This window comes from Ovis aries, chromosome 26 (genome assembly GCF_016772045.2).
Source record: "Ovis aries strain OAR_USU_Benz2616 breed Rambouillet chromosome 26, ARS-UI_Ramb_v3.0, whole genome shotgun sequence".
NCBI lineage: Eukaryota > Metazoa > Chordata > Mammalia > Artiodactyla > Bovidae > Ovis > Ovis aries.
Genome location: NC_056079.1, coordinates 23,392,803 through 23,417,725, shown reverse-complemented (window position 1 = coordinate 23,417,725; position 24,923 = coordinate 23,392,803). Strand labels below are relative to the sequence as shown.

At 42.5% G+C, this 24,923-nt stretch overlaps 1 protein-coding gene across 2 annotated transcripts in view; it reads right to left on the bottom strand.

Moving 5' to 3' along the window:
• Window positions 1-24,602, bottom strand: part of LONRF1 (LON peptidase N-terminal domain and ring finger 1) — a 61,210-nt gene extending 36,608 nt beyond the window's left edge. For both annotated transcript variants that reach the window (XR_006058186.2, XM_027962513.2), the window contains exon 1: window positions 23,808-24,602. Coding sequence is in view for 1 of the 2 variants with exons in the window: in XM_027962513.2 (XP_027818314.1) it covers window positions 23,808-24,549 (742 nt within the window). In the remaining variant the exon portion in view is untranslated. The remainder of the gene's footprint in view (window positions 1-23,807) is intronic.
• Window positions 24,603-24,923: the final 321 nt, after the last annotated feature.

Here is a 24,923-nt window from a genome sequence, read left to right as displayed (position 1 = left end):
GCTGGTTCACTGATGGTACTACAATCAATTCCTACAGGTCACGTGGGATCTAGGAAGATGCTACAGATGAGCCTATTTCCTACAGACTCAGATGCAGAGGATGGACACATGGGCGCCAGAGGAGAGACAGGGAGGGTGGGACAAACTGAGAGGTCAGGATGGACATAGATACACTGCCATGCGTGAAACTGCGTGTGGGAACCTGCGGAGCGGCGCAGGGAACTCAGCTCAGTGCCCTTTAATGACCTGAGGGCTGGAGGCAGACCCAAGAAGGAAAGGATTTTGTATACTTATAGCTGCTTCACTTCAGTGTATAGCAGAAACACAACACTGTAAAGCAATTATATTCCAATAAAAAAAGGTAAAAAAAAAAATTACTACAGGTACATGGATTCTGAAACTGAAGTGTAAGCCAGAAATCAATTTTCAATTATCTACAGATGACATTAACTTGACTCTTCTTTTTAAAGCTATTATTCATCTTTAAAGGCTTCCAAAATGTATGCTTATAAAATACAGCATTCGTTGTGGGAAGGGCATAAAGACCTTACCACCCACCGTCCTGGGCAAACAAAACAAAAACTATAATAAAACTCCTTAATAGCTTCCTTTACTCTAGTTTTTAAATGATTGCTTTTTTACAGATAACTCTTGATTTAACAATTAATCAGACAAGCCTTTTCTAGTTGTTGGTACTTGAGAACTCAAACTGTTACCTCAAATTTATACCAATGAAAAAATTTTAAGAATAAAATTAGTATTTCATGAAAATAGTTCTTACTTCCTAAGCAGAAAAAGACACGTCTGGAACATTTCATCTTTCGTTTCTTAAAGCAATATAATTGTAAATCATTATCTGAACAAAAACTCATAGAAACTGAAAGCTCCATGTGATTAATCAATCAAGAATGAGGAGTCTCAGCACCAAGATAGATAGATGCTGGAGGGGTTTCAAAGATGTTACTTTCTCCTTTTCTCTGAGGAGCTTACAGTCACATTAGGAAATCCCATTTTCTTGTGAAATGGCATCACGTGGTCCTGACCAGACAAGCACAACTGGAGTCCGGGAACCAGGGAGCAGCAGGTGCCCAGCCGGTCCAAGGAGTGGTCACCACAGCAGCGTCCAGCTCCCTGAGCTGGAGACGATGGGGACCATGTCGGGCACAGCTAGGGTCCTGCCAAGAGCACCCCTAGGACCCGCCTGTGCTCCGGCACCTCCAGAGAGAGGGGCTTCAGTCACAACCAGCAGCCCCCTCCACACTCGGATCCCTTACTGGATTGCTTTTCTTCTCACGTGTTTCCTTTTACAGCAGGTCCCCCCACACAACCCTGGAGGTAGTGCCCACGGGGACCTCGTGAGTACCCTACGCTCTGATCAAGGTCTTTACCGCTTGGCGCTAAAGCGCCAAGCTTCCCCAGGGCAGTGCAGCAGGAAGGGGCTGGGGAGACCTCCATCTTTACAGCGCCAGGTCAGTCCACCATGCTCCTCCCCTCCGAGGATGCAAACAAGGAGCTCAAGCTACCCAGGCTCCCTGGAAAGCTGGTGTCTACTGGGATGAGAAGCGTGGTAGACCTGCGATGGAGATGACAGGAGGGTCAAATCTTAAAACTCTTGTTCCCCAAATCCTTGTAGGTTCTGTTCTTACTGAGCATTTCACATACCAATGGAACAGTGATTTTGACTGACTGTTGGGGAGGGGGGAGCCTCATCAGTTGAGTTCAAACTCCCAGAACATTATTAAAGAGATTAGGGCCACCCCACTTGTTTCCTTCAAGCCCTTCCTAATTTAAAAAAAAAAAAAAACAAAAAAAAACAAAAAAACCACCAATGCATGATTGAAGCCCTCTGAATAGTATATGGATACAGAACATCTGCCCTCTGTGTCCACTTGTGGGAAAGGCAACTGCAAAAAAAATGCCATCAGCCAGGCTGTGTCATTAACTCAAGTGTTTAACAGGCAACAGATATTTATGATCTGCTCCGGGCGAGGTCCCGCGGACCCTGGGATGAACTGATCACCCCTCTGCACGAGCCACCGGGGAGGGCCTGCCCCTCAATCCACGGCTGCAGGTATGCAGTGCCTGGCGCATCACAGACTCGGAAATATAAGGATGTGCCAGGGCCGAGTGTACTGGGCAGGATTTAATTCCTACCTCTTCTTTTTTTTCACCCTACCTCCAGCTGCATCAGATTTCCAACAGCCAGCTGTGCTTTTCCTCAGGCTCAGTACACTTCCCACACCTCAGCACCCCCAAAAGGATATGTGTGCTGCACTGTAAGTAACACTGACTGTCCAAATCTAACCTTTACCACAGTCAGTTTTACCTCCTCTAGTATTTCCCCAATCCATCCCGGGTCTTTTCCAATCCAATTGCTAATAACAACGTTTTGAAAGCCAAAATTAAGCTAAGACTATTGTAACAGCTTGCTAACTGCACACCCTGCCTCCAGTTTTATCTATACGTACCTCACCATCCACAGATATAGTTATTTAGCACAACATCCAAGTTCCTGCGTGCCTGGGTCCTGCCCATCTCTCCAGCCTTATTTCCCATCAATATGAGCCTCCCGGTGAGTCCCAAGAGGACCTAGCTACTCAGCCCCATGCACGCCTTTTTCTACCTCATGCCTCCTTCCTTTTCACAGAGCTTCCTCCTTGTGAGACTCCCCCTACGCAACTCCCCTCTGTCTGGACAACTTTTTCTGATCCAGTAAGACTCAGCTCACCAACCTCTTCTCCAAGACGCTTTCGTTTGCATCTACTGCCACTTGGCATTCCAGAAGGATTCAGAGCCTGGAAGCCAGACAGCCTGGCTGCAACTTCTGCTCCTCCACTCACTCACTGTGAACTGGGGCAAATTACCTCTGTACCTCAGTTTCCTCAGCTATAAAATCTGAGTTTTTTTCCACCTATGGTCAACAAAGGACGCAAGACTATACAGTGGAGAAAAGACAGTCTCTTTAATAAACAGTGCTGGGAAAACTGGACAGCTGCAGGTTAAAAATGAAATTAGAACACCACACATAAAAATAAGCTCAAAATGGTTTAAAGACCTAAATGTAAAGATTCATAGACAAGCAAAAGCTAAGAGAATTCAGCCCCACCAAACCAACTGTACAACAAATGTTAAAGGAATTTCTCTAGGCGGGAAACACAAGAGAAGGAAAAAATCCATGAACATACATATTGATAATTACTTTGAATGTAAATGGATTAAATGCTCCAACCAAAAGACAAGGGCTAGCTGAACAGATACAAACACAAGATCCATATACATGCTGTATACAAGAGACCCACTTTAGACCTAGGGACACATACAGACTGAAAGTGAGGGGACGGAAAAAGATATTCCATGCAAATAGGAATCAAAAGCAATACTCATATCAGATAAAACAGACTTTAAAATAAAGACTATTACAAGAGATAAGAAAGGACACTACAGAATGATCAAGGGATCAATTCAAGAAGAATATACAACAATTATAAATACTTATGCATCCAACATAGGAGCACCTCAATATATAAGATAAGTGTTAACAGCCATAAAAGGGGTAATCGAGAGTAACACAATAATGTGGGACTTTAACACCCCACTTACACCAATGGACAGATCATCCAGACAGAAAATAAATACAGAAACACAAACTTTAAATGACACAACAGACCAGATAGATTTAATTGCTATTTACAGGACATTCTGGGGCTTCCCTGGTGGCTCAGACAGTAAAGAATCCGCCTGCAGTGTGGGAGACCTGGGTTCGATCCCTGGGTTGGAAAGATGCCCTGAAGGAGGGCATGGCAACCCACTCCAGTATTCTTGCCTGGAGAATCCACATGGACAGAGAAGCCTGGTGGGCTACAGTCCATGGGGTCGCAAAGAGTCAGACTACAACTGTGCGATTAAGCACAGCACAAGACATTCCACCCGAAAGCAGCAGAATACACATTCTTCCCAAGTGCACACAGAACATTCTCCAGGATAGATCACATCTTGGGTCACAGATCAGGACAAAGAAAATTTAAGAAAACTGAAATAGTCTCAAGCATCTTTTCCAACCACAATGTTATGAGATTAGAAATCAATTACAGGGAGAAAAATGAGAAATTATATCTGACACTGCAAAAGAACTGTAAAACACACACACACACACACACACAAACACAGAGGCTAAATAGCGTGCTGCCAATAACCGAGAGATCACTAAAGAAATCGAAGAAAAAAAAATACACAGAAACCAATGGTTTTTCTGGTGGCTCAGTGGTAAAGAATGCACCTGCCAACGCAGGAGACATGAGTTTGATTCCCGGTCTGGGATCCCACATGCCCCGCAGCAACTAAGCCAGTGCACCACAACTGTTGAGCCTGTGCTCTTGAGGCCGGTAGCCACAACTACTGAAGCCCGTGCATCTAGAGCCTGTGCTCCACACCAAGAGAAGCAGCCACAATCAGAAGCCTGTGCACTGCACTAGACAGCAGGCCCCACTCACTGCAACTAGAGAAAAAGCCTGCACAGCAATGAAGTCCCAGCACAACCAAAAACAAAACCCACAATGATCCACAACTTACGGGAGGCAGCAAAAACAATTCAAACAGTTCTAACAATCAAGAAACAAGAAAAATCTCAGTCTAACCTGACATCTAATGCAACCAGAGAAGGAAGGACAAAGAAAACACAAAGTCAGTAGGAAAGAAATCATAAAGATCAGAGCAGAAATAAATAGAAAAGAGGAAAATAATAGCAATCAATAAAACTAAATGCTGGTTATTTGAGAAGATAAAATTGATAAACCTTTGGCTTTAGCCAGATTCAAAGAAAAAAACGGAGAGGACTCAAATACTAAAACTAAATGAAAAATGAGAAATAACATCTGACACCACAGAAATACAATGATCATAACCGACTAACTACTACAAGCATCTATATGCCAATAAAATGGGACAACCTGGAAGAAATGGACAAATTCTTAAAATGATACAACTTTCCAAAACTGAATGAAGAAGAATTTTAAACTATAAACAGACCAATCACAGGTAATGAAATTGAAACTGTAAGTAAAAATCTTCCAACAAACAAAGTCCAGGACCAGATGGTTTCACAGACCAATTCTATCATTTATTTAGGAAATTAACACCCATCCTGCTCAAACTCTTCCAAAAAACTGCAGAGGGAATTCAATCCATGAGCCCACAATCACCCTGATAGCAAAACCAGACAACGATATCACAAAAAAAGAAAATTACAGACCAGTATCACTGATGAACATAAATGCAAAAATCCTCAACAAAATACTAGCAAAGAGAGTCCAACAACACATTAATCAAACACCATGATCAAGTGGGATTTATCCCATGAATGCAAAGATTCTTCAAAATATACACATCAATATGATACTTCATATTAACAAATTAAAGAATAAAAAAAAATATGATCATCTCAATAGATGCAGGAAAACCTTCTGACAAAATTCAACATCCATTTAGATAAAAACTTTCCAGAAAGTGGGCAAAGAGGGAACAGACATCAACAGAATGAAGGCCATGTACGACAAACCACAGCAAACATCATTCTCAACGGTGAAAACTAAAAGCATTTCCTCTAGAGGAACAAGACAAGAATGTCTGCTTTCACCATTTTTATTCAACATAGTTTTAGAAGTCCTAGCCATGGCAATCAGAGAAAAAGAAATAAAGGGAGTAAAAACTGGAAAAGAAGAAGTAAAACTGTCACCGTCTGCAAATTCCATCATACTACACATAGAAAACCCGACAGATGCCACTAAAAAAATACTAGAGCTGATCAATGAATTTGGTAAAGCTGCAGGATACAACATTAATGCACAGAAATCTCCTGCATTCCTATACACTAATAACAAAAGATCTGAAAGAGTAATTAAAGGAAACAATCCCATTTACCAATGAAAGAGAAAGAATGAAATACTCAGAAATAAACCTATCTATAGAGACAAAATGTGGTGCTGAAGTTACACTGTCAGACAGTTCAGAGTTGCCTCACTGCCTAGAAATCAGTCGGCAAAGCTGCCAAATGAATAATCTGCCTCAAGTCCATGTTGTAGGACTCACCTGGGGTCATGTATCTCGGGATCTTCTGGCTCTACCACCACAAGACATTATTCTTGCATCTGATGTATTCTTTGAACCAGAAGGTAAATCTTTTTTTCTTCTCAAGTCAATTTAACCACAGATACAATGAAATTAAGTCTACTAAGAAGTCTTTTCTTCCCAGACTTTGAGGACATTCTAACTACAGTTTACTTTTTGATGCAGAAGAACCCCAAAGTGAAATTGTGGTCTACTTACCAGGTAAGAAGGTAAGCCTGAATCCTGGTTTAAAACTATAAAACACTGATTACAAAAGAAATCAAAGATGACACAAACAGATGGAGAAATAAACCATGTTCCTGGACTCGAAGAATCAATTCTGTGAAAATGATTATACCACCCAAAGCAATCTACAGATTCAATGCAATCCCTAACAAATTCCCAATGGAATTCTTTACAGATTTAGAACAAAAAATTTTACAATTTGTATGAAAACACAAAAGACTCCAAATAGCCAAAGAAATCCTGAGAAAGGAAAATGGAGAGACATCAAAAGCAGAGAAATCATTTTGCTGCAGAGTCAAAGCTATGGTTTTTCCAGTAGTTGTGTACCAATACAAGAGCTGGACCATAAAAAAAAAGTCTGAGTGCCAAAGAATTGATGCTTTCAGACTGCGGTGTTGGAGAAGACTCTTGAGAGTCCCTTGTACTGTAAGATCAAATCAGTCAATCCTAAAGGAAAAACCAACTCTCAATATTCATTGGAAGGACTGATGCTGAAGCTCCAATACTTTGGCCATCTGATGCAAAGAGCCAACTCACTGGAAAAGACCCTAATGCTGGGAAAGATTGAAGGTAGGAGGAGAAGGGGATGACAGAGGATGAGATGGTTGGATGGCATCACTGACTCAATGTACATGAGTTTGAGCAAACACTGGGAGGTAGTGAAGCACAGGGAAGCCTGGTGTGCTACAGTCCATGGGGTCACAAAAAGCTGACTGAGTGACTAAAACACAAGAACAACAACATGCAGCTCAATATCAAAAACATCAGCCCAATCAAAAGTGGCTGGAAGACTTAAACAGACATCTTTCCAAAAAGACATACAGATGGGCAAAAGGCACATGGAAAGACACTCAACATCACCAATTATTAGAGAAATGAACATCAAAACTACAACAAAGTATTAGTTCATACCAGTCAGAATGGCCATCATCAAAAAATCTACAAACATTGACTAGCTCTAGTAATTCCATTCACCGTTAAAACAAAAAATAAAATAAAATAAAATACTTAGGAATATATCTACCTAAAGAAACTAAAGACCTATATCTATAAAACACTGGTGAAAGAAATCAAAGAAGACACAAATAGATGGAGAAATATACCGTGTTCATGGGTCAGAAGAATCAATATAGTGAAAATGAGTATACTACCCAAAGCAATCTATAGATTCAATGCAATCCCTATCAAGCTACCAACAGTATTTTTCACAGAACTAGAACAAATAATTTCACAATTTGTATGGAAATACAAAAACCTCGAATAGCCAAAGCAATCTTGAGAAAGAAGAATGGAACTGGAGGAATCAACCTGCCTGACTTCAGGCTCTACTACAAAGCCACAGTCATCAAGACAGTATGGTACAGGCACAAAGACAGAAATATAGATCAATGGAACAAAATAGAAAGCCCAGAGATAAATCCACGCACCTATGGACACCTTATCTTTGACAAAGGAGGCAAGAATATACAATGGAGAAAAGACAATTTCTTTAACAAGTGGTGCTAGGAAAATTGGTCAACCACTTGTAAAAGAACGAAACCAAAACACTTTCTAACACCATACACAAAAATAAACTCAAAATGGATTAAAGATCTAAATGTAAGACAAGAAACTATAAAACTAGAAGAAAACACAGGCAAAACACTCTCCAACATAAACCACAGCAAGATCCTCTATGACCCACCTCCCAGAATATTGGAAATAAAAGCAAAAATAAATAAATGGGACCTAATTAAAAGCTTCTGCACAACAAAAGAAACTATAAGCAAGGTGAAAAGACAGCCTTCGGAATGGGAGAAAATAACAGCAAACAAAGCAACAGACAAAGAATTAATCTTAAAAATATACAAGCAACTCCTGCAGCTCAATTCCAGGAAAATAAACAACCCAATCAAAGAGTAGACCAAAAGACCAAACAGACATTTCTCCAAAGAAGACATATGGATGGCTAACAAACACATGAAAAGATGCTCAACATCACTCATTACCAGAGAAATGCAAATCAAAACCACAATGAGGTACCATTTCATGCCAGTCAGAATGGCTGCAATCCAAAAGTCTACAAGCAATAAATGCTGGAGAGGGTGTGGAGAAAAGGGAACCCTCTTACACTGTTGATGGGAATGCAAACTAGTACAGCCACTATGGAGAACAGTGTGAAGATTCCTTAGAAAACTGAAAGCAGAACTGCCATACGACCCAGCAATCCCATTGCTGGGCATACACACCGAGGAAACCAGAATTGAAAGAGACACGTGTACCCCAATGTTCATCACAGCACTGTTTATAATAGCCAGGACATGGAAACAATCTAGATGTCCATCAGCAGATGAATGGATAAGAAAGCTGTGGTACATATACACAATCAAATATTACTGAGCCATTAAAAAGAATACATTTGAATCAGTTCTAACGAGGTGGATGAAACTGGAGCCGATTATACAGAGTGAAGTAAGCCAGAAAGAAAAACACCAATACAGTATACTAACACATATACATGGAATTTAGAAAGATGGTAACGATAACCCTGTATGCGAGACAGCAAAAGAGATACAGATGTATGGAACAGTCTTTTGGACTCTGTGGGAGAGGGCGAGGGTGGGATGATATGGGAGAATGGCATTGAAACATGTAAATTATCATACGTGAAACGAATCGCCAGTCCAGGTTCAATGCATGATATAGGAGGGATGGGATGGGGAGGAGGGAGGGAGGGGGGTTCAGGATGGGGAGCACATGTAGACCCGTGGCAGATTCATGTCAATGTATGGGAAAACCACTACAATATTGTAAAGTAAAAAAAAAAAAAAAAAAAAATCTAGAAACAATAAATGCTAGAGAGGGTGTGGAGAATAAGGAACCTTCTTGCTCTGTTGGTGAGAATGTAAACTGATATAGCCATGGTAGAGAACTGTATGGAGGTTCTTTAAAAAACTAAAACTAGAATTACCATATGACCCAGCAATCCCACTTCTGGGCATACACCCTGGGAAAACTGTAAGTCAAAAGGACACGTGTACCTCAACATTCAATGCAACAGTACTCACAATAGCCAGAACATGGAAGCGAAGCAAATGGCCAAAGACAGATGACCCAACGTTCAATGCAACAGTACTTACAATAGTCAGGATATGGAAGCAAACCAAATGCCCAAAGACAGATGAATTGATAAAGAAGATATGGTACATGTATACAATGGAATATTAATCAGCTATGAAAGGAATGGAACTGGGTCACCTGTAGAGGTGTTGATGGACCTAGAGTCTGTCATACAGAGTGAAGTCAGAAAGAGAAAAACAAGTATCATGTATTAACGCATATATGTGGAATCTAGAAAAATGGTACAGATGAACCTAAATCCAGGGCAGGAATAGAGAGGGAGTCATAGATCACGGACACGTGGACATAGAGCAGAAAGGAGAGGGAGAGATGAGTTGGGAGATTCACTTTATTGCACAGCAGAAACTAATATAACACTGTAAAGGAATTATACTCCAATTTAAGAAGAAAAGACCTAAATGTAAGGCCTGGTATTAGAAAATTCTCTCAAGAAAACATGGGGAGAAAATACTCTGACATAAATCTCAGCAATATCTTTTTAGATCCGCTTCCCAGAGTAATGGAAATAAAGCCAAAAATAAATGGGACCTAATCAAATCAAAAACTTCTTCACAGTAAAGGAAACCATAAAACAAAAAGACAACCCACCAAATGGGGCTTCCCTGGTGGTTCAGTGGTAAAGAATCCACCTGCCAATGCAGAAGACTCAGGGTCAATCCCTGGGTCGGAAAGATCCCCTGGAGGAGGAAATGGCAACCCACTCCAGTATTCTTGCCTGGAAAATCCCATGAACAGAGGAGTCTTGCGGACTACAATCCATGAGGTCTCTAAGAGCTGGACATGACTGAGCGCGCACGCGTGCAGAGAATGGGAGAAAATATCTGCAAATGAAACAACTGACAAAGGATTAATCTTCAAAATCTGCAAACAGCTCATGCAACTCAATGCCAAAACAAACACCACAATCAAAAAATGGGCAGAAGGTCTCAACAGACATTTCCCCAACAAAGACATACAGATGGCCAAGAGGCACATGAAAAGATGCTCAACATGGCTAATTATTAGGGAAATGCAGACCAAAACAACAATGAGATATCACCTCACATCAGTCAGAATGCCCATCATCAAAACCAATAAATGCTGGAGAAGGTGTGGAGAAAAGGGAAACTTCCTACACTGTTGGCAGGAATGTACACTGGTACAGCCACTATGAAGAACACCTCCATACTAAAAATAGAGTTACCATACGATTCAGCAATCTCATTCCACAACATGTATCCAGAGAAAACCAGAATTCGAAAAGATACAGGTACCCCAATGTTCACTGCAGCACTATTTACAACAGGCAAGACACAAAAGCAAGCTAAATGTCCATCTACAGGTGATGGACGAAGATGTGGTACATAGACACAGTGGAATACTATTCGGCTATAAAAAAGAATGATACAGTGCCAGCAGCAGCAGCATGGATGGACTTAGAGACTAGCATACTAAGTGAAGCCAGAAAAAGACAAGAAAATACCACATGATACTGCTTATATGTGGCATCTAAAAAAAAATGATACAAATGAACTTATTACAAAACAGATACAGAATCTGCCTGCCAATGAAGGAGACGTGAATTCAATTTCTGGGTCAGGAAGATCCCCTGGACAGAGGAGCCTGGTGGGCTACAGTCCATGGGGTTGCATACAGTTGGACACGACTGAGAAGTAAACCACCACCACCATCACATTTGAAACAGATAACCAATAAGGACCTACTGTACAGCACAGAGAACTCTGCTCAATATTCTGTAATAAACTAAATGGAAAAGAATTTAAGAACAATACGTGTACTATATATATAATTGAATCACTTTGCTATATACCTGAAACTAACACACTGTTAACCTAACTCCAATAAAAATAAAAACTTATTTTTATTCAGAGGATAATTGCTTTAAGAATGTTGTGTTGATTTCTGCTGTACAAAGAAGTAAATCAGCTAAAGGTATGCGTATACTCCCTCCCCCCACCATCCCACCCCTCTAGGTCATCACAAGGCATGTGAATTGAACTTCTTGGCTATACAGCTGCTTCCTGCTCGGTTCTCTCTTTTACATGTGGCCGTGTGCATTTGTCAACGCTACTCTCTCAATTCGTCCCACCCTCTCCTTCCCCCAGTGTCTGCAAGTCTGTTCTATTTCTGCCCCGCAAACAGGTTCATCGGTACCATTTTTCTAGATTCCATGTATATGTGTTAATATACAGTATTGTTTTTCTGACTTACTTCACTCTGTATAACAGGCTCTAGGTTCATCCACCTCACTACAACTGACTCAAATCTGTTCCTTTTTATGGCTGATAAAATAAAAGTTAAAAAAAAAAAACTACCCCCAAGGGAAGAACTGAACTAATTTTCAATAGACTTTTTAAATGCAAAAATATACACAAAGGAGCAAAGGGTAAGAATTTTAAATATGTGAGATGATAATTTTTTTCAGTTAATACAGTTATTTGGTAACAACAAAAACTACAAACTGTTCTAAATGATCGACAGCCTTCAGAACAATCCTATGTGGGTCTAACATTGTTCACATTTTTATAAAGAAACTGAGTACAGAAAGTTTAAGTATCTTGCCCAGGACCAAACAGCTCGTAAGTGAAGGATTCTAGATGCTCCCTCCAGCCACCTGGATCCAGAGTTCCTGCTGTTCACCTTTGCTAATAACAGGGGTCACAGGGCGTACTTACAACAGGGCTTGGTACATTATAAGCTCTACTTAAGTGTTTGCTATTACGATTGTGTTCCATCACTGTATGTGCGTGACATATATTTAATTATAAAAAAATCTGGTTTTGAGCTCCCTCCATTATTTACTGTCTCTGTATCCTCTATTCCTGCTTTGATAAATGTCTGCTGAAGCAGGGAAAATTCATTAAAATCTGTCCCCTTGGGCTCGTCAATCCTTGCCCTCATTCCCTCTTCTCTTCGACATGGTGGTATTGTCAGTACTTAGGTCAGTAAAACAACTGAAATAAAATTCTGCTACACATCTGAGGAAACTAGCTTTAAGTGGTCCAAGGTACCACATGGGCTGCAGGAAGAGAATTCTCCAAAGTGGAGACTTCTCAAAGAAATCTGTTTCCCAGTAGGTGATGGATAGTAAGAGGTGTGTACACATCATTTATCTTCAAGACACTTGTTTTGAATAACAAGTGTTATAAAATATTTAACTATAAACTTTGAAAAATACAGAAAATTAAGAACCAAAGATCCTTTTCCTACCACAAAGCAATTCATTAAAATCTGTCATCTTAAGCTCCTCATGAACTAAGAAATAACCAGTGTTGGCATATAACCTGTACTTTTTTATCTGTGTGGGTAGATTACATTTTTAATGTATAGTTTTATGAAATATACCATATATACTGTGTATAATCTGCTTTTTATCAATGTGATTATATCCACAAGATACTTAATGGTTGCAAAGTATTCCATTATATATACCATCTATGTAAAATTCCCTATTCTAATTTCCGCTACTATAAAAAGTACTGCAATGAACACTTACCTATAAGCTTTTACATATCAGCTTATTTCCTTATTTTCTAGAAAGCTGAGTGTGCAGAAAGCTATGTAGATATATTATACAAAGTCTTCAATATATTCTGCTCACCTTCCTTTTATAAAAATGTTACACTCCCAGAAGCTGTGTGTTTTTGTTTCCTAGGAAAATAGGAATGAAGAAGGATGTACGCTCACCTCCTCCTGAGAGAACACCAAAATCACAACTAGCTGTTGAACAACCATCGACAGGAGGATGCTGGAACCTACCAAAAAAGATACCCCACATTCAAACACAAAGAAGCAGCCGCTGCAAGACAGTGGGAGGGGCACAATCACGATAAAATCAAATCCCATACCAGCCGGGTGAGTGACCCACAGACTGGAGAACCGTAAGAACTGTAATACCAAACAAGTTCTCCCACTGTTGTGAAGGTCTGGAACCCCACGTCAGGCTTCCCAGCCTGGGGACTCGACAAAGGGGCTGGGAATCCCCAGGGAATCTGACCTTGAAGGCCAGCGGGATTTGATTACAAGACTTCCACAGCACTGGGGGAACAGAGACTCCAGTCTTGGAGGGCAGAAACCAAACCACGCGCACACCAAGACCCAGAGGAAAAGAGCAGCGACTCCACGGGAGACTGAACCGAAACCACCTGCTGGAGTGAGGTTCTCCTGGGGAGGTGTGGGTCGGCAGGGGCCACGCACAGGGGCGGGACACTGGAAGCAACAGGCTGGGAAAGTCCCCCTCGGTGTAAACCCTCCTGAAGGTAGCCATTAAGCTGACCTTAGAGCTGGGGGCTGGGTCGCCTCAGGCCAAACAACTACCAGGGAGGGAGCGAAAACCCACTCATCAGTGGACAACTGGATTAAAGCTTCAGTAAGCAAGGGCGTCCCCACCAGAGCAAGACCCAGTTTTCCCCACCACCAGGGAGCTTACACAAGCCTCTTAGCCTCCTCCATCAAAGGGCAGGCAGAAGAAGCAAGTAGAACCACAATCCCACAGTGAGTAAAACAAGCCACATTTCAGAAAGTTAAGGACTTCCCTGGTGGCTCAGATGGTAAAGAATCTGCCTGCAATGCAGGGAGACCCGGGGTTGATCCCTGGGTCGGGAAGATCCCCTGGAGAAGGGAATGGCAACCACTCCAGTATTCTTGCCTGGTGAATTCCATGGAGAGAGAAGCCTGGGGCCTGGCAGGCTACAATCCATGGGGAGCAGGGAGGCAGACACAACTGAGAGACTAACACACAACCAGCATGAAAAAGCAGAAAGTTATGTCCTAGATGAAGGGACAAGGCAAAACCCCAGGAAAACAACTAAAATGTAGAGGAGATAGGCAACCTTCCAGAAAAAGAATTCAGAATAATGATAGTGAAGATGATTCAGGATCTTGGGGAAAAAATGGCAACAAAGATTGAGAAGATGCAAAAAATGTTTACCAAAGACCTAGAAGAACTAAAAAAGAAACAGATGAGTAGTACTCTAGAAGGAATTCACAGCAGAATAACTGAGGCAGAAGAGGGGATAAATGAGCTGGAGGACAGAATGGTGGAAATCACTGCCACAGAACAGGATATAGAAAAAAGAAGGAAAAGAAATCAAGACAGCCTAAGGGATCTCTGGGACATTAAACAGACCAACATTTGCATTATAGGGGTCCCAAAAGGAGAAAAGAAAAGACCTGAGAAAATATTTTAAGAGATAATAGCTGAAAACTTCCCTAACATGGAAAAGCAAATAGTCAAGTCCAGGAAGCACAGAGTCCCAGGAAGGATAAACCCAAGGAGGAACACACCAAGACACATAGCAAATCAAACAGACAAAAATTAAAGACAAAGATAAAATACTGAAAGTGACCAGGGAAAAACGACAAATAACATACAAGGGAACTCCCATCAGGCTATCAGCTGATTTCTCAACAGAAACTCTATAATCCAGAAGGGAATGGCATGATATACTTAAAATGAAATATTATGCAAGGGAAGAACCAACAACCAAGAATACTCTATCCAGTAAGACTCTCCTTCAGATCTGATGGAGAAATGACAAGCTTTCCAGACAAGCAAAAGAGAATTCAGCACCACCAAACCAGCTTTACAACAAATGCTCAAGGACTTCTCTAGGCAGGAAACAAGAGAAGGGAAAGACCTACCTACAGAAAATAAACCCCTCAAATTAAAAAAACAGTAATAGGATCATACATATTGATAATCACCTTAAATGTAAATGAATTAAAAGGACCAACCAAGAGATAGACTGGCTGAGCAGATGAAAACACACGGAAAACACGTGCACTTCCACTTATCACATCACTGTGCTTGACCCCCCAAACTGTATGTATTTATTTCATATTATTAGGTTAATCATGTTTCCATTATGGCTTGCAATTGTAATTATCTTTTATTTTTTGTCTGGCTATTGATTGTAAGAACTGATAAACATCTTTTACTACTGTGATTATGTAACTATTACCCACTTAATATCACTGTATCATGACTGGTCAACAGAAAAATAGAATTCTGTATCACCAAAACTACCATTTAATAGGAAAACCTGTAATCACTTTTTAAAATCCAGATACATGTCATAATTATCATGGCATTTTGTGGGGGGGGGGGGAATGCCCAGATATTGCTTTTTCTTTTTTGCCAGAGCTCCAGATATGTTTCTAACGAGCTGCTGCTGCTGCTAAGTCGCTTCAGTAGTATCCAACTCTGTGCGACCCCATAGACGGCAGCCCACCAGGCTCCCCTGTCCCTGGGATTCTCCAGGCAAGAACACTGGAGTGGGTTGCCATTTCCTTCTCCAAAGCATGAAATGAAAAGTGAAAGTGAAGTCGCTCAGTCATGTCCGACTCTTAGCGACCCCATGGACTGCAGCCCACCAGGCTCCTCCGTCCATGTGGTTTTCCAGGCAAGAGTACTGGAGTGGGGTGCCATTGCCTTCTCCTTCTAACGAGCAGCCATGTTTAAAAACAACTGGACTATATGAGGAGCTTTTACTTTTATTTAGTTTGTTTCACTTTTTCTATTTCATATTCAGTGCTCCCATTTCATTTACTTTATAATTTCCAATTTCTCCATCTCTCCCTTTTTTTTTTTTGATGTTCTTTCTCAAGCACAGTAGAAAAGCTTTAGTATACATATATATATATAAATAATATGTATAACATATTTTAGAAAATGAATTTCTGCCTAATTAAAAAATTTTTGACATTTTGATTCCATTTGTTCAACTTATTATGAATAGAATGCTAGATTTCTAATTTTAAAAAATATATATGCAACAAGCAACACAGGTTTACTGCATAGCACAGGGAACTATAGTCAATATCTTGTAATGGAAAGTTAAAAAAATAATATGGGTATATGTATAACTGAATCACCAAGAATTCTACTTTTTGAAATTTAGTAATGTTTATCTTTTTGCCACTTTTTCTAAATCTCCTATGGAGACTAACAACAACATATGAGATACAAAATTTTAAATGTATCTGTGTAGGATATAAGATTAATATACATTAATTAAACATAAATCTATTACATTCAAGTTATTAACGATATCATTCAAGATGCTCTGATTCTTTATTTATTCTGCACTTCATAAAATATTCTTAGAGAAAAGTTAGTATGGCTCATTATGATTATATATTATTTGTTTTCCCTTATATTTCTTCTGATGTATGTTTCTTTGTTATTAGGTGTCTAATGGTTTACAATGTCTATCTTCTTTGTGAACTTTTTATCATTAAAAAATATTCCTCTTTGTTTCACTTAAAATAATTTAAAAATACAAATGAAAAACAGCATCATTATTTTAGTGTGCCATTTCTCAGTGAGTTTGACCTTAAAACTATTTATTGGCTATTTGAATTATTTATGTGTAAGTATAAAAATTCCCTGTTCATTTCCTTTTTATCATTCCTCTTGAGTGTCTTTTCTTTTTATATTTATATGTTCAGCTAGTTTAAGAATTTCAATGGCTAACTGAAATACCAAATTTTTTCTATAGAACTTGGTTATCACAGTTACACTAAGAGCTGCTGACTGACAAGTTATTAGTGATTAATAAAGTCCAGGAATAGTAGTTTGGCATACTAATTAAGATCATAACCACTAGATTCAGAAGATCTGGGTTCTGATTCACTTTTGACCATTTATTTAACTCTTTGAACCTCTGTCTCCTCACCTATAAAATGTTCAAGATACCTACATCTTAAGACTGTTGTGAGGGGACGTCCCTGGTAGTTGAGTGGCTAAGACTCCACTCTTCAATGAAGGAGGCATGGGTTCGATTCCTGGTCAGGGAACTAGATCCAGTCTGCCACAACTAAAGATCAAAGATCCTATGTGTGGCAACTAAGACCCAGCACAGCCAAATAAACAATTTTTTTTAAAGGGATGCATGTTAACAGTTAACACAAGGCCTGGCACATAAGCGCTCAATAAATAACAATTACTGTTAAATTACAAAATATTTCAAAACAAGTTGATAAATAAATGACATCAGTTCTTAATACAAGGTAAAGTATTTTCTACATCTTTTACTCAAATAATCCTTAGCCAGGTAAGAAATATCTTTGGGCTTCCCTGATGGCTCAGAGGATAAGAATCGGCGTGCAATGCCTGAGACCTGGGTTTTATACCTGTGTCGGGGACATCCCCTGGAAAAGGAAATGGCTAGCCACTCTGGTATTCTTACTTGGAGAATTCCATGGACAGAGGAAATATCTTTAGGGATTAGTAATGCAGGTTGCACAAAAAAGAGGGGAAGAGAAAAAGAAGAAAGAATGATCCTATTCTATTAACACCACAAGAAAAAGAAAAAAAAATTGAACAGAAACTTCTGCTTAGCATTTTAGAGTTCTCTTAATATCTTTATAATGCAAGAGGCAGTAGTGAAAGTCGCTCAGTCGTGTCTGACTTTTTGTGACCCCCATGGACTATACAGTTCATGAAATTCTCTAGGCCAGAATACTGGAGTGGGTAGCCTTTCCCTTTTCCAGGGGATCTTCCCACCCCAGGGATCGAACCCAGGTCTCCCACATTGCAGGCAGATTCTTTACCAGCTGGACCACAAGGGAAGCCCACGAATACTGGAGTGGGTGGCCTATCCCTTCCCCAACCCAGGAATCGAACCTGGGTCTCCTGCACTGTAGGTGGATTCTTTACCAACTGAGCTATCAGGGAAGCCATTAGAGGCAGAATACTATACAAATACATTTAAAATTATACTTGAGTACACCTAAGCCTCCAGAAATATTTCACTAAATATAAAAACAAGACTGAGTAAACCAAAGTTTAATATATAAATAATGAGAAATCTATGATAACTGAGCTTTGGTAAATCTTTCATCATTTGCTTGATGAATAAAAAGTAAAAACATGGAAATTATTTTAAACAGACCACTTAAGAGTTATTTATATAACCCCCTTTTTCATTTTCTATAACAATGAGAAAATGCTGTTATAATAGTGACCGTGAGGCACTGCAAAAATCCTAAAAGTGGACTTCTGAATTAAAGGAAAGATGAATCAGAGATATACAGGATACACATTCAGTTTGTTAGAAATCAGTTAAGCAATAAGCCCCTTTTCTAACTATTTTCAAGAAATACTAATTTGCTGCAACTTTAGGAGGAACAAAAAACACAAACTCTCTTGAGGAGAGGCACTTGATTTTATTCACCTCTGTATTTCCAACACCTAAAACAAAGCCTAGTATAGAGCAAGCACTCGATAAACACTTGCTAATAATAAGAACACTTAAGATTTATATGCTCATTTTAAAATCAATAAGTCTTAGAAGCAATACCCACATGCCCAGTTTCTGCTTTCAGTTGTAACTTGGTTACTTGCTTGCCTTTAGAAAGTCACTTTCTTGGAGCTCTTTTTCTACATTCTATGAATTCGGGGTACTAATACAGTCTCTCCTATCTCACATGATCTTTGTCGCTCAGTCCTGTCCAACTCTTTCCGACCCCATGGACTGTAACCTATCAGGCTCCTCTGTCCATGGGATTTTCCAGGCAATAGTACTAGAGTGGACTGTCATTTCCTTCTCCAGCAGATCTTCCCGACCCAGGGATTGAACCCAGGTCTCCTGCATTGTAGACAGACGCTTTACTGTCTGAGCCACCAGGGAAGTCCTCAGTTAATGGAAGTGAAAATGTGTTGCGAAGTATAAACCACCATATAAATGTCAATGTTTACTGTTTCAAGCATTTGGCAGAGTAAGTTAGGGCATACGTAAGTTTGCATGGTAAGTCACTTCAGTTGCGTACAACTCTTTGCGACCCTATGGAATGCAGGCTGCTAGGCTTCTCTGTCCATGGGATTCTCCAGGCAAGAATACTGGAGTGGGTTGCCCTGCCCCACTCCAAGCGATACATAAGTTTGAAGTGAAGCCTGAGTTTCTCACAGTCTTGTCTGACTCTTTGAGGGGATAAATTAAATTCAAATCTCTTCATGTTAACCTCATTGACTAATAAAATGTTAAAAAACCTTTTACATTTTCTTTAAATGTATTCAGTATTTGCCTGCAATTTGACTAATCTTTTTTTCCTGGTGGCTCAGATGGTAAAGAATCTGCCTGAAATGCAGTTCGATCCCTAGGTTAGAAAAATCCCCTGCAGAAGGAAATGGAAACCCATGTCAGTATCCTTGACTGGAAAATCCAACGGACAGAGGAGCCTGGCAGGCTACAGTCGATCGGGTCTCAAAGAGTTGGACATGACTAAGCACCTAACATACACATAATTTGACTAATCTTTTTATCAGGAAAGCCTTGCAGCATCTATATTTTATTGATATATGCTAAAATGTTACTACTAATTAACATATGTAGGCCAGAATCAGGATTTAACCCTCACTGTTAATATACCCTGGTGGCTCAGATGGTAAAGAATCCGCCTGCAAAACAGGAGATCCGAGTTGGATCCATGAGTTGGGAAGATCCCCTGGAGACGGGAACAGCAACCCACTCCAGTATTTTTGCCTGGAGAATTCCATGACAGAGGAACTTGGCAGGATACCCACCATGGGGTCATAAAGAGTTGGACATGACTGAAGCAACTCAGCCCGCACACATGCACTGGTAATATTAATGTGGTAGAGATAAAAGAACAGGACTTGATATTATAAGATTTAGATCTCAATTTTAGTTAAATCATCTTCTAGCTGGGGCACAAATTTTACATTTTAAGAATATTTTAATTAATATTTACTGGGTATTTATCCGCCTGGCACCATTCGGAGCACTTCACATGTTTTGACTCTCTTAATTCTCACAACAGGCCTAGGCTGTTGTTATGATTGTTATCTATGAGGTAGACACGGCTCACTTTTCAGATAAGGAAAGCAAAACAGGGAGGTTAGACACAGGGAGGTTAGAGCAGGTGGAGACTGCACTGGGATTCAAACCCAGGTCGTTAGACAGCAACAGGCACAGCTCTAACTACTAGGCAGTACTAGGCACCTCGGGCGCTTCAATTTCCCTCTGAGGATAACAGTACTCCATAGAATTCTTTGTGACAATGAAATGATATAAAACATTTTGAAATACCTGACAAGGAATACATAATTAATCATCAAAACAGAGATTTCCCAGTGGTCTAATGGCTAAGACTCTGCACTCCCAGTGCAGCGGGCCCAGGTTCAATCCCATGTCAGGGAACTAGATCCCCGCACGCTGCATCTACAGATTCCAAACGCCACAACTAAAAACAAAACAGAAATGAACCCACATGCCTCAACAAACAGAAGATTCTGAACGCTGCAAATAAGATCTAGCATAGCCAAACATTTTTTTTGAATATTAAAAATAAAACTTTTTTCTCCAAGTGTTTTAAATAAAATGTTCTCTTCCCTGTGACTTTTATTTACTTTCTAACCATTTTAAATTATAAATTATACTGTTCTGTTGGTCTTCTTTGTGGAGAGAGGGGCAAGCCAGTGTAAAAATTCATTAAAAATAAAACAAAGAGCATAGCTGAGTGGGATCATTTTAAGAGTCTTAAGTATAAAGAACCAAAGCAGAAAAGATCTTTACATAATATTCCTGAATACCAAAAAGACAAAGTTATGAAACATCCAAAAGTTAATACCAAAAGATCAATGGATTAAATGTTATCTAAATATATTTCAATTCAACAGAAACTTATGTAATCTCAATGGGAACGTTCTGATTTTGGCAAAGGTTTTCTAGCTTTCCTTTCTTGTTGAAAGGGCTTAAATTTGGATGTGTGTGGGCTAACTGTAGACTGATTAGTTTTTCTACTTAATAGTATTTACTTGTTTCATTGCAAGAATTATACGAAGAAATTATAGTCTTTTTCCACTGTTAGCAATAATGAAGGTACCTGGGGTACAGCTGTCCCATTATACAAACACATTTCAAATGCCTTTCTAGCTAACTAGCTCTCAAAAAGTTAAACCTTAACTGCACAAGTAGATTTATAACTCTACTAAACCTTTTTATTTACCCTCATAAACTGTTAAACACATAATATCTGCGCTCCATCAACTATAATTTGTTAGCTCTAAGATTTTTTTCTTCCTACTTTGTACTAAAGATTCAAAGGATGAAAAAAGTTATCCTCATTAGTACCAATCAGACACATTTCGGAGTATGGAATTACAGATTTTTCAAAGACCTAAAACTGAGGAGAAGATGGACGAAGTCAAAGGAGTCTTGGGTTCTAGTCCTGCAAAAGTAGAATGAAGCAGCTGAATGGACAAAATTCCCACATGTAGTCTATGCAAATTGAAAAAAAAGGAGAAAGAGTAGATATTTCAATCTTTTCCTGTTAAAAAATAATATCCTCAATCCCAGGCCCAAATCTTCTTTAATTAAAAACATTATCGGTCATAGAACGCAAAGCTAGATCTTAATTAGTAAATACTCCCTGTTCTTCTGTGGATTAGGACCTGAGTTTTTTCAAAAAGCCTAATTTAAGAGGTCAAACCATTTAAATCAGTAGGAGTTAATAATGAATAGGGCTGTCAGTAAGTTTCTCCTTTATTTCACACTAGTGGCAAAAAACTTCCTTGGGAATTGATGCTACACATTTTCATCGGATGAGCCCTAACGGTAGGATGAATCCTGATCCAACATTTAGGAGAAATTCAGGACACACTGTTGCCTCCACACATCAGCTGGATGTGTGACTGTGGACCAGTCGGGTCACTGCCCCAGCTTCTGCTTCCTCATTTTGAGGAACGTGTCCTAGATGGTCTGTCCTTCGTTGACCATCCAAACTCGATTCACCCAGAGAGAATGAGCTGCTGAGGAATTTTGTCTTCCAAATAGTTCTGTTTTGTTCTGGGTCTATCATGCTACTTCTATAACTGCTACTGCCCGTAAAGATACTGAAAGTATATGAAAGCATGCCAAGTTTGCGGTTTGAATTCTAAAGGTATTCAACGACTTAACATGATGACTACTTCAAAATGACTGAGCGCTTAGGGTTAAAAAAAAAAGCTCCCAAGATGCTTTCAGTTACAGTTTATAAATGCACCTCAAACCTCACATCAGTTTATCTTCTTGGTGATTAATTCTACTTCCTTGGTGGTTAATTCTCCAAGTATTATTCTATTCCACCTTGAAATATGCTTACTTCACACAAGGGTTAACAAGGACAAAACTGACACTTCAGGCCTTGATCATTGTGTGGGAAACCGTCCCGCGCATCACTGGATACGGAAAGAGCCTCCGTGGCCTCTGCCCACTCTTTGTACCAGCACCACTCCACTCGCACAAGGGGTGGCCACCAAAAACGTCTCTAGATACTGCCCCTGATAACGTCCCAAGAGTGGGGGTGGAGGGAATACCCATGGTAGAAAACCACCAATTTTACAACGCTTCATTTTACACAGCTAACTACCTCCGCCAAGGTCTCTTTCCACAGCCCCAAACCACCTTAAGAAGAGTGGCTAGCCTAGGTTAGCAGGCTGAAACTGCTTCTTGGCGGCGAAAGAACAGACCAAAGATCTTCAGAGGCCCTTCGCCGCCAGAGCTTGATCAAGAGTGTGGAAAGGCAAACACAAGCGTGGCCACGAACTCCATCAGAGACTACCTCTATTATCTTCACCGTGAGCTACGTGCATTCGAAAGGAAGCACAAGCGTTTCTGAAATAAGCACGCTGTGAAACAGACAGGTGGACACCATCAAGAGGCAGCAAGTCTCTGGGCGTTCTCATTCAAGACTGGGACAACCCTGGGCAGCTCCGACCGGGCCTCCGGGTGCGGGGTGCGGGCGCCCAGCTCCCGCCACGCCCACCCGACGTCACCCGTTACACAACGCCCTCCACCACCCCCACCCACCCCGGCTTATGCAATTCTGCCTCCCGCGGCTTCCAATTGCCCCGGTGACTTTTGCGGGAGACCAAGGTATATACGTTGCACGCCCATCCTCGGCTGGGGATCCACTTCCCCGCCCCGGCAAGGAGTCTCCCCGCGGCGGACCCGGCCCGGGCGGCCAATTACCGGAAAGAGCGCGGCAGGAAGCGAGCCGACGCTCAGGCTCGCCCAACACCCTCCCCATCCCGCGCTCGCGCGGCCTCGCCCGGCCACCCGCTCCGCGCCGCTCCACTCGGGGCGCGCCCGCCACAGCGCCAGGCCGAGGCGTAGGAAACCCCGCGCCGCGTCACAGTCGGCTCGAGGGCGATCCCCATTGTGACCGAAGCACCTCGGGGCGCCGCCCCTTCCCACACACACCCCCCAAAACACACACAACCCGGGACCCCAAGACGCAAGCCCTGGGAGGCAGCTGGCCTGGGGCGCAGACGAGCTTGGGGCCGCCCCGCGCGTTGGGAAGGAAGGGTGCGGTCGCGGGGCCCGCGCGCTCACCTGCTCGCAGCTCCTCGCAGGCGGCGGCCAGGGCCTCCCGGTAGCGCCCCTGGTGCAGCAGCTCCCCGAGCCGGCCGGCCGCCCGGGCTCGCTCCCGCTGGCCCGGGAACCACTTTTCGGCCAGGTGGTTGAGAACGACGCTGGTCCTGAAGCCGGAGGAGGCGGTGGCGGTGGCGGTGGCGGTGGCGGCGGCGGCCGGAGGCGGCCGCGGGGAGGTCCCCGGGGCATCGGCAGCCGCGGCGGGCGGCAGCCGGTCCCGGCAGAGGCGGCAGCGCGCGCGGAGCTCTCTCCGCAGGCAGCGGCGGCAGTAGCTGTGGCCACAGGGCACGGTCACCGGCTCGCTGAGGAAGCCCCGGCAGCCCAGGCAGCTAAGCAGCCCGCCGGCGCTAACGCCGCGGTGGGCGCCCCCCGCCGGACTCGCGCTCCAGCCCAAACCGTGGCGGAGCCGGTAGTTGAACACCAGGCAGTCAACCAGGGTGCCGAGGCACTCGGGCCTGACCGGGGCCCCGCGGCGCAGCGCCGCCGCGTACGCCTCCAGCGCGCCCTTCAGGTGGCCGCCCAGCGCCAGCAGCTCGCCCCGGCGGAGCAGCAGCTCCCAGCGCTCCGACTCCGCGGCGGCGCGCTCCAGCCGGTCGCCGCCGCCGCCGCCGCCCACTTCCCAAAACCGGCCCTGCCTCTGCGGCCGCGAGTCCACCTCCTGGCTCCCTCCCGGGGAGCTCCTCGCTACGGCCGGGGAAGACATGGCCCGCGGACGGCTGCTCTGCCGCCGCCCGCCGCCACGGTCCCCGAGCCTCCGGGGCGCGCGGCTCCGCACGCGGCCCGCGAGCAGGGGGGCGTGGCGCGCGGACACGGCGGGGCGGCGCGCGCCCGGGAAGCCCCGAGGGCGGGGCGCGGCGGGCGCGGGGCGGGGACGGGCTGCGCGGCGGCGCCCGGGACTCCCCCGCACGGCCCGCGGCCGGGTCCCGGAGGAGGCGACCGCCGGCCCCGCCCCTGTCGAAGCCCCTCCCGGCGGGAGGCGCGAGGTCAGATGATCCCCCGGCGGGGATCTAATTGGCTTCTCCGGAAAGAGGGGCCTGGCTTGTAACTGAACAAAGCACGGAGGAGCCCGAGGCTCCA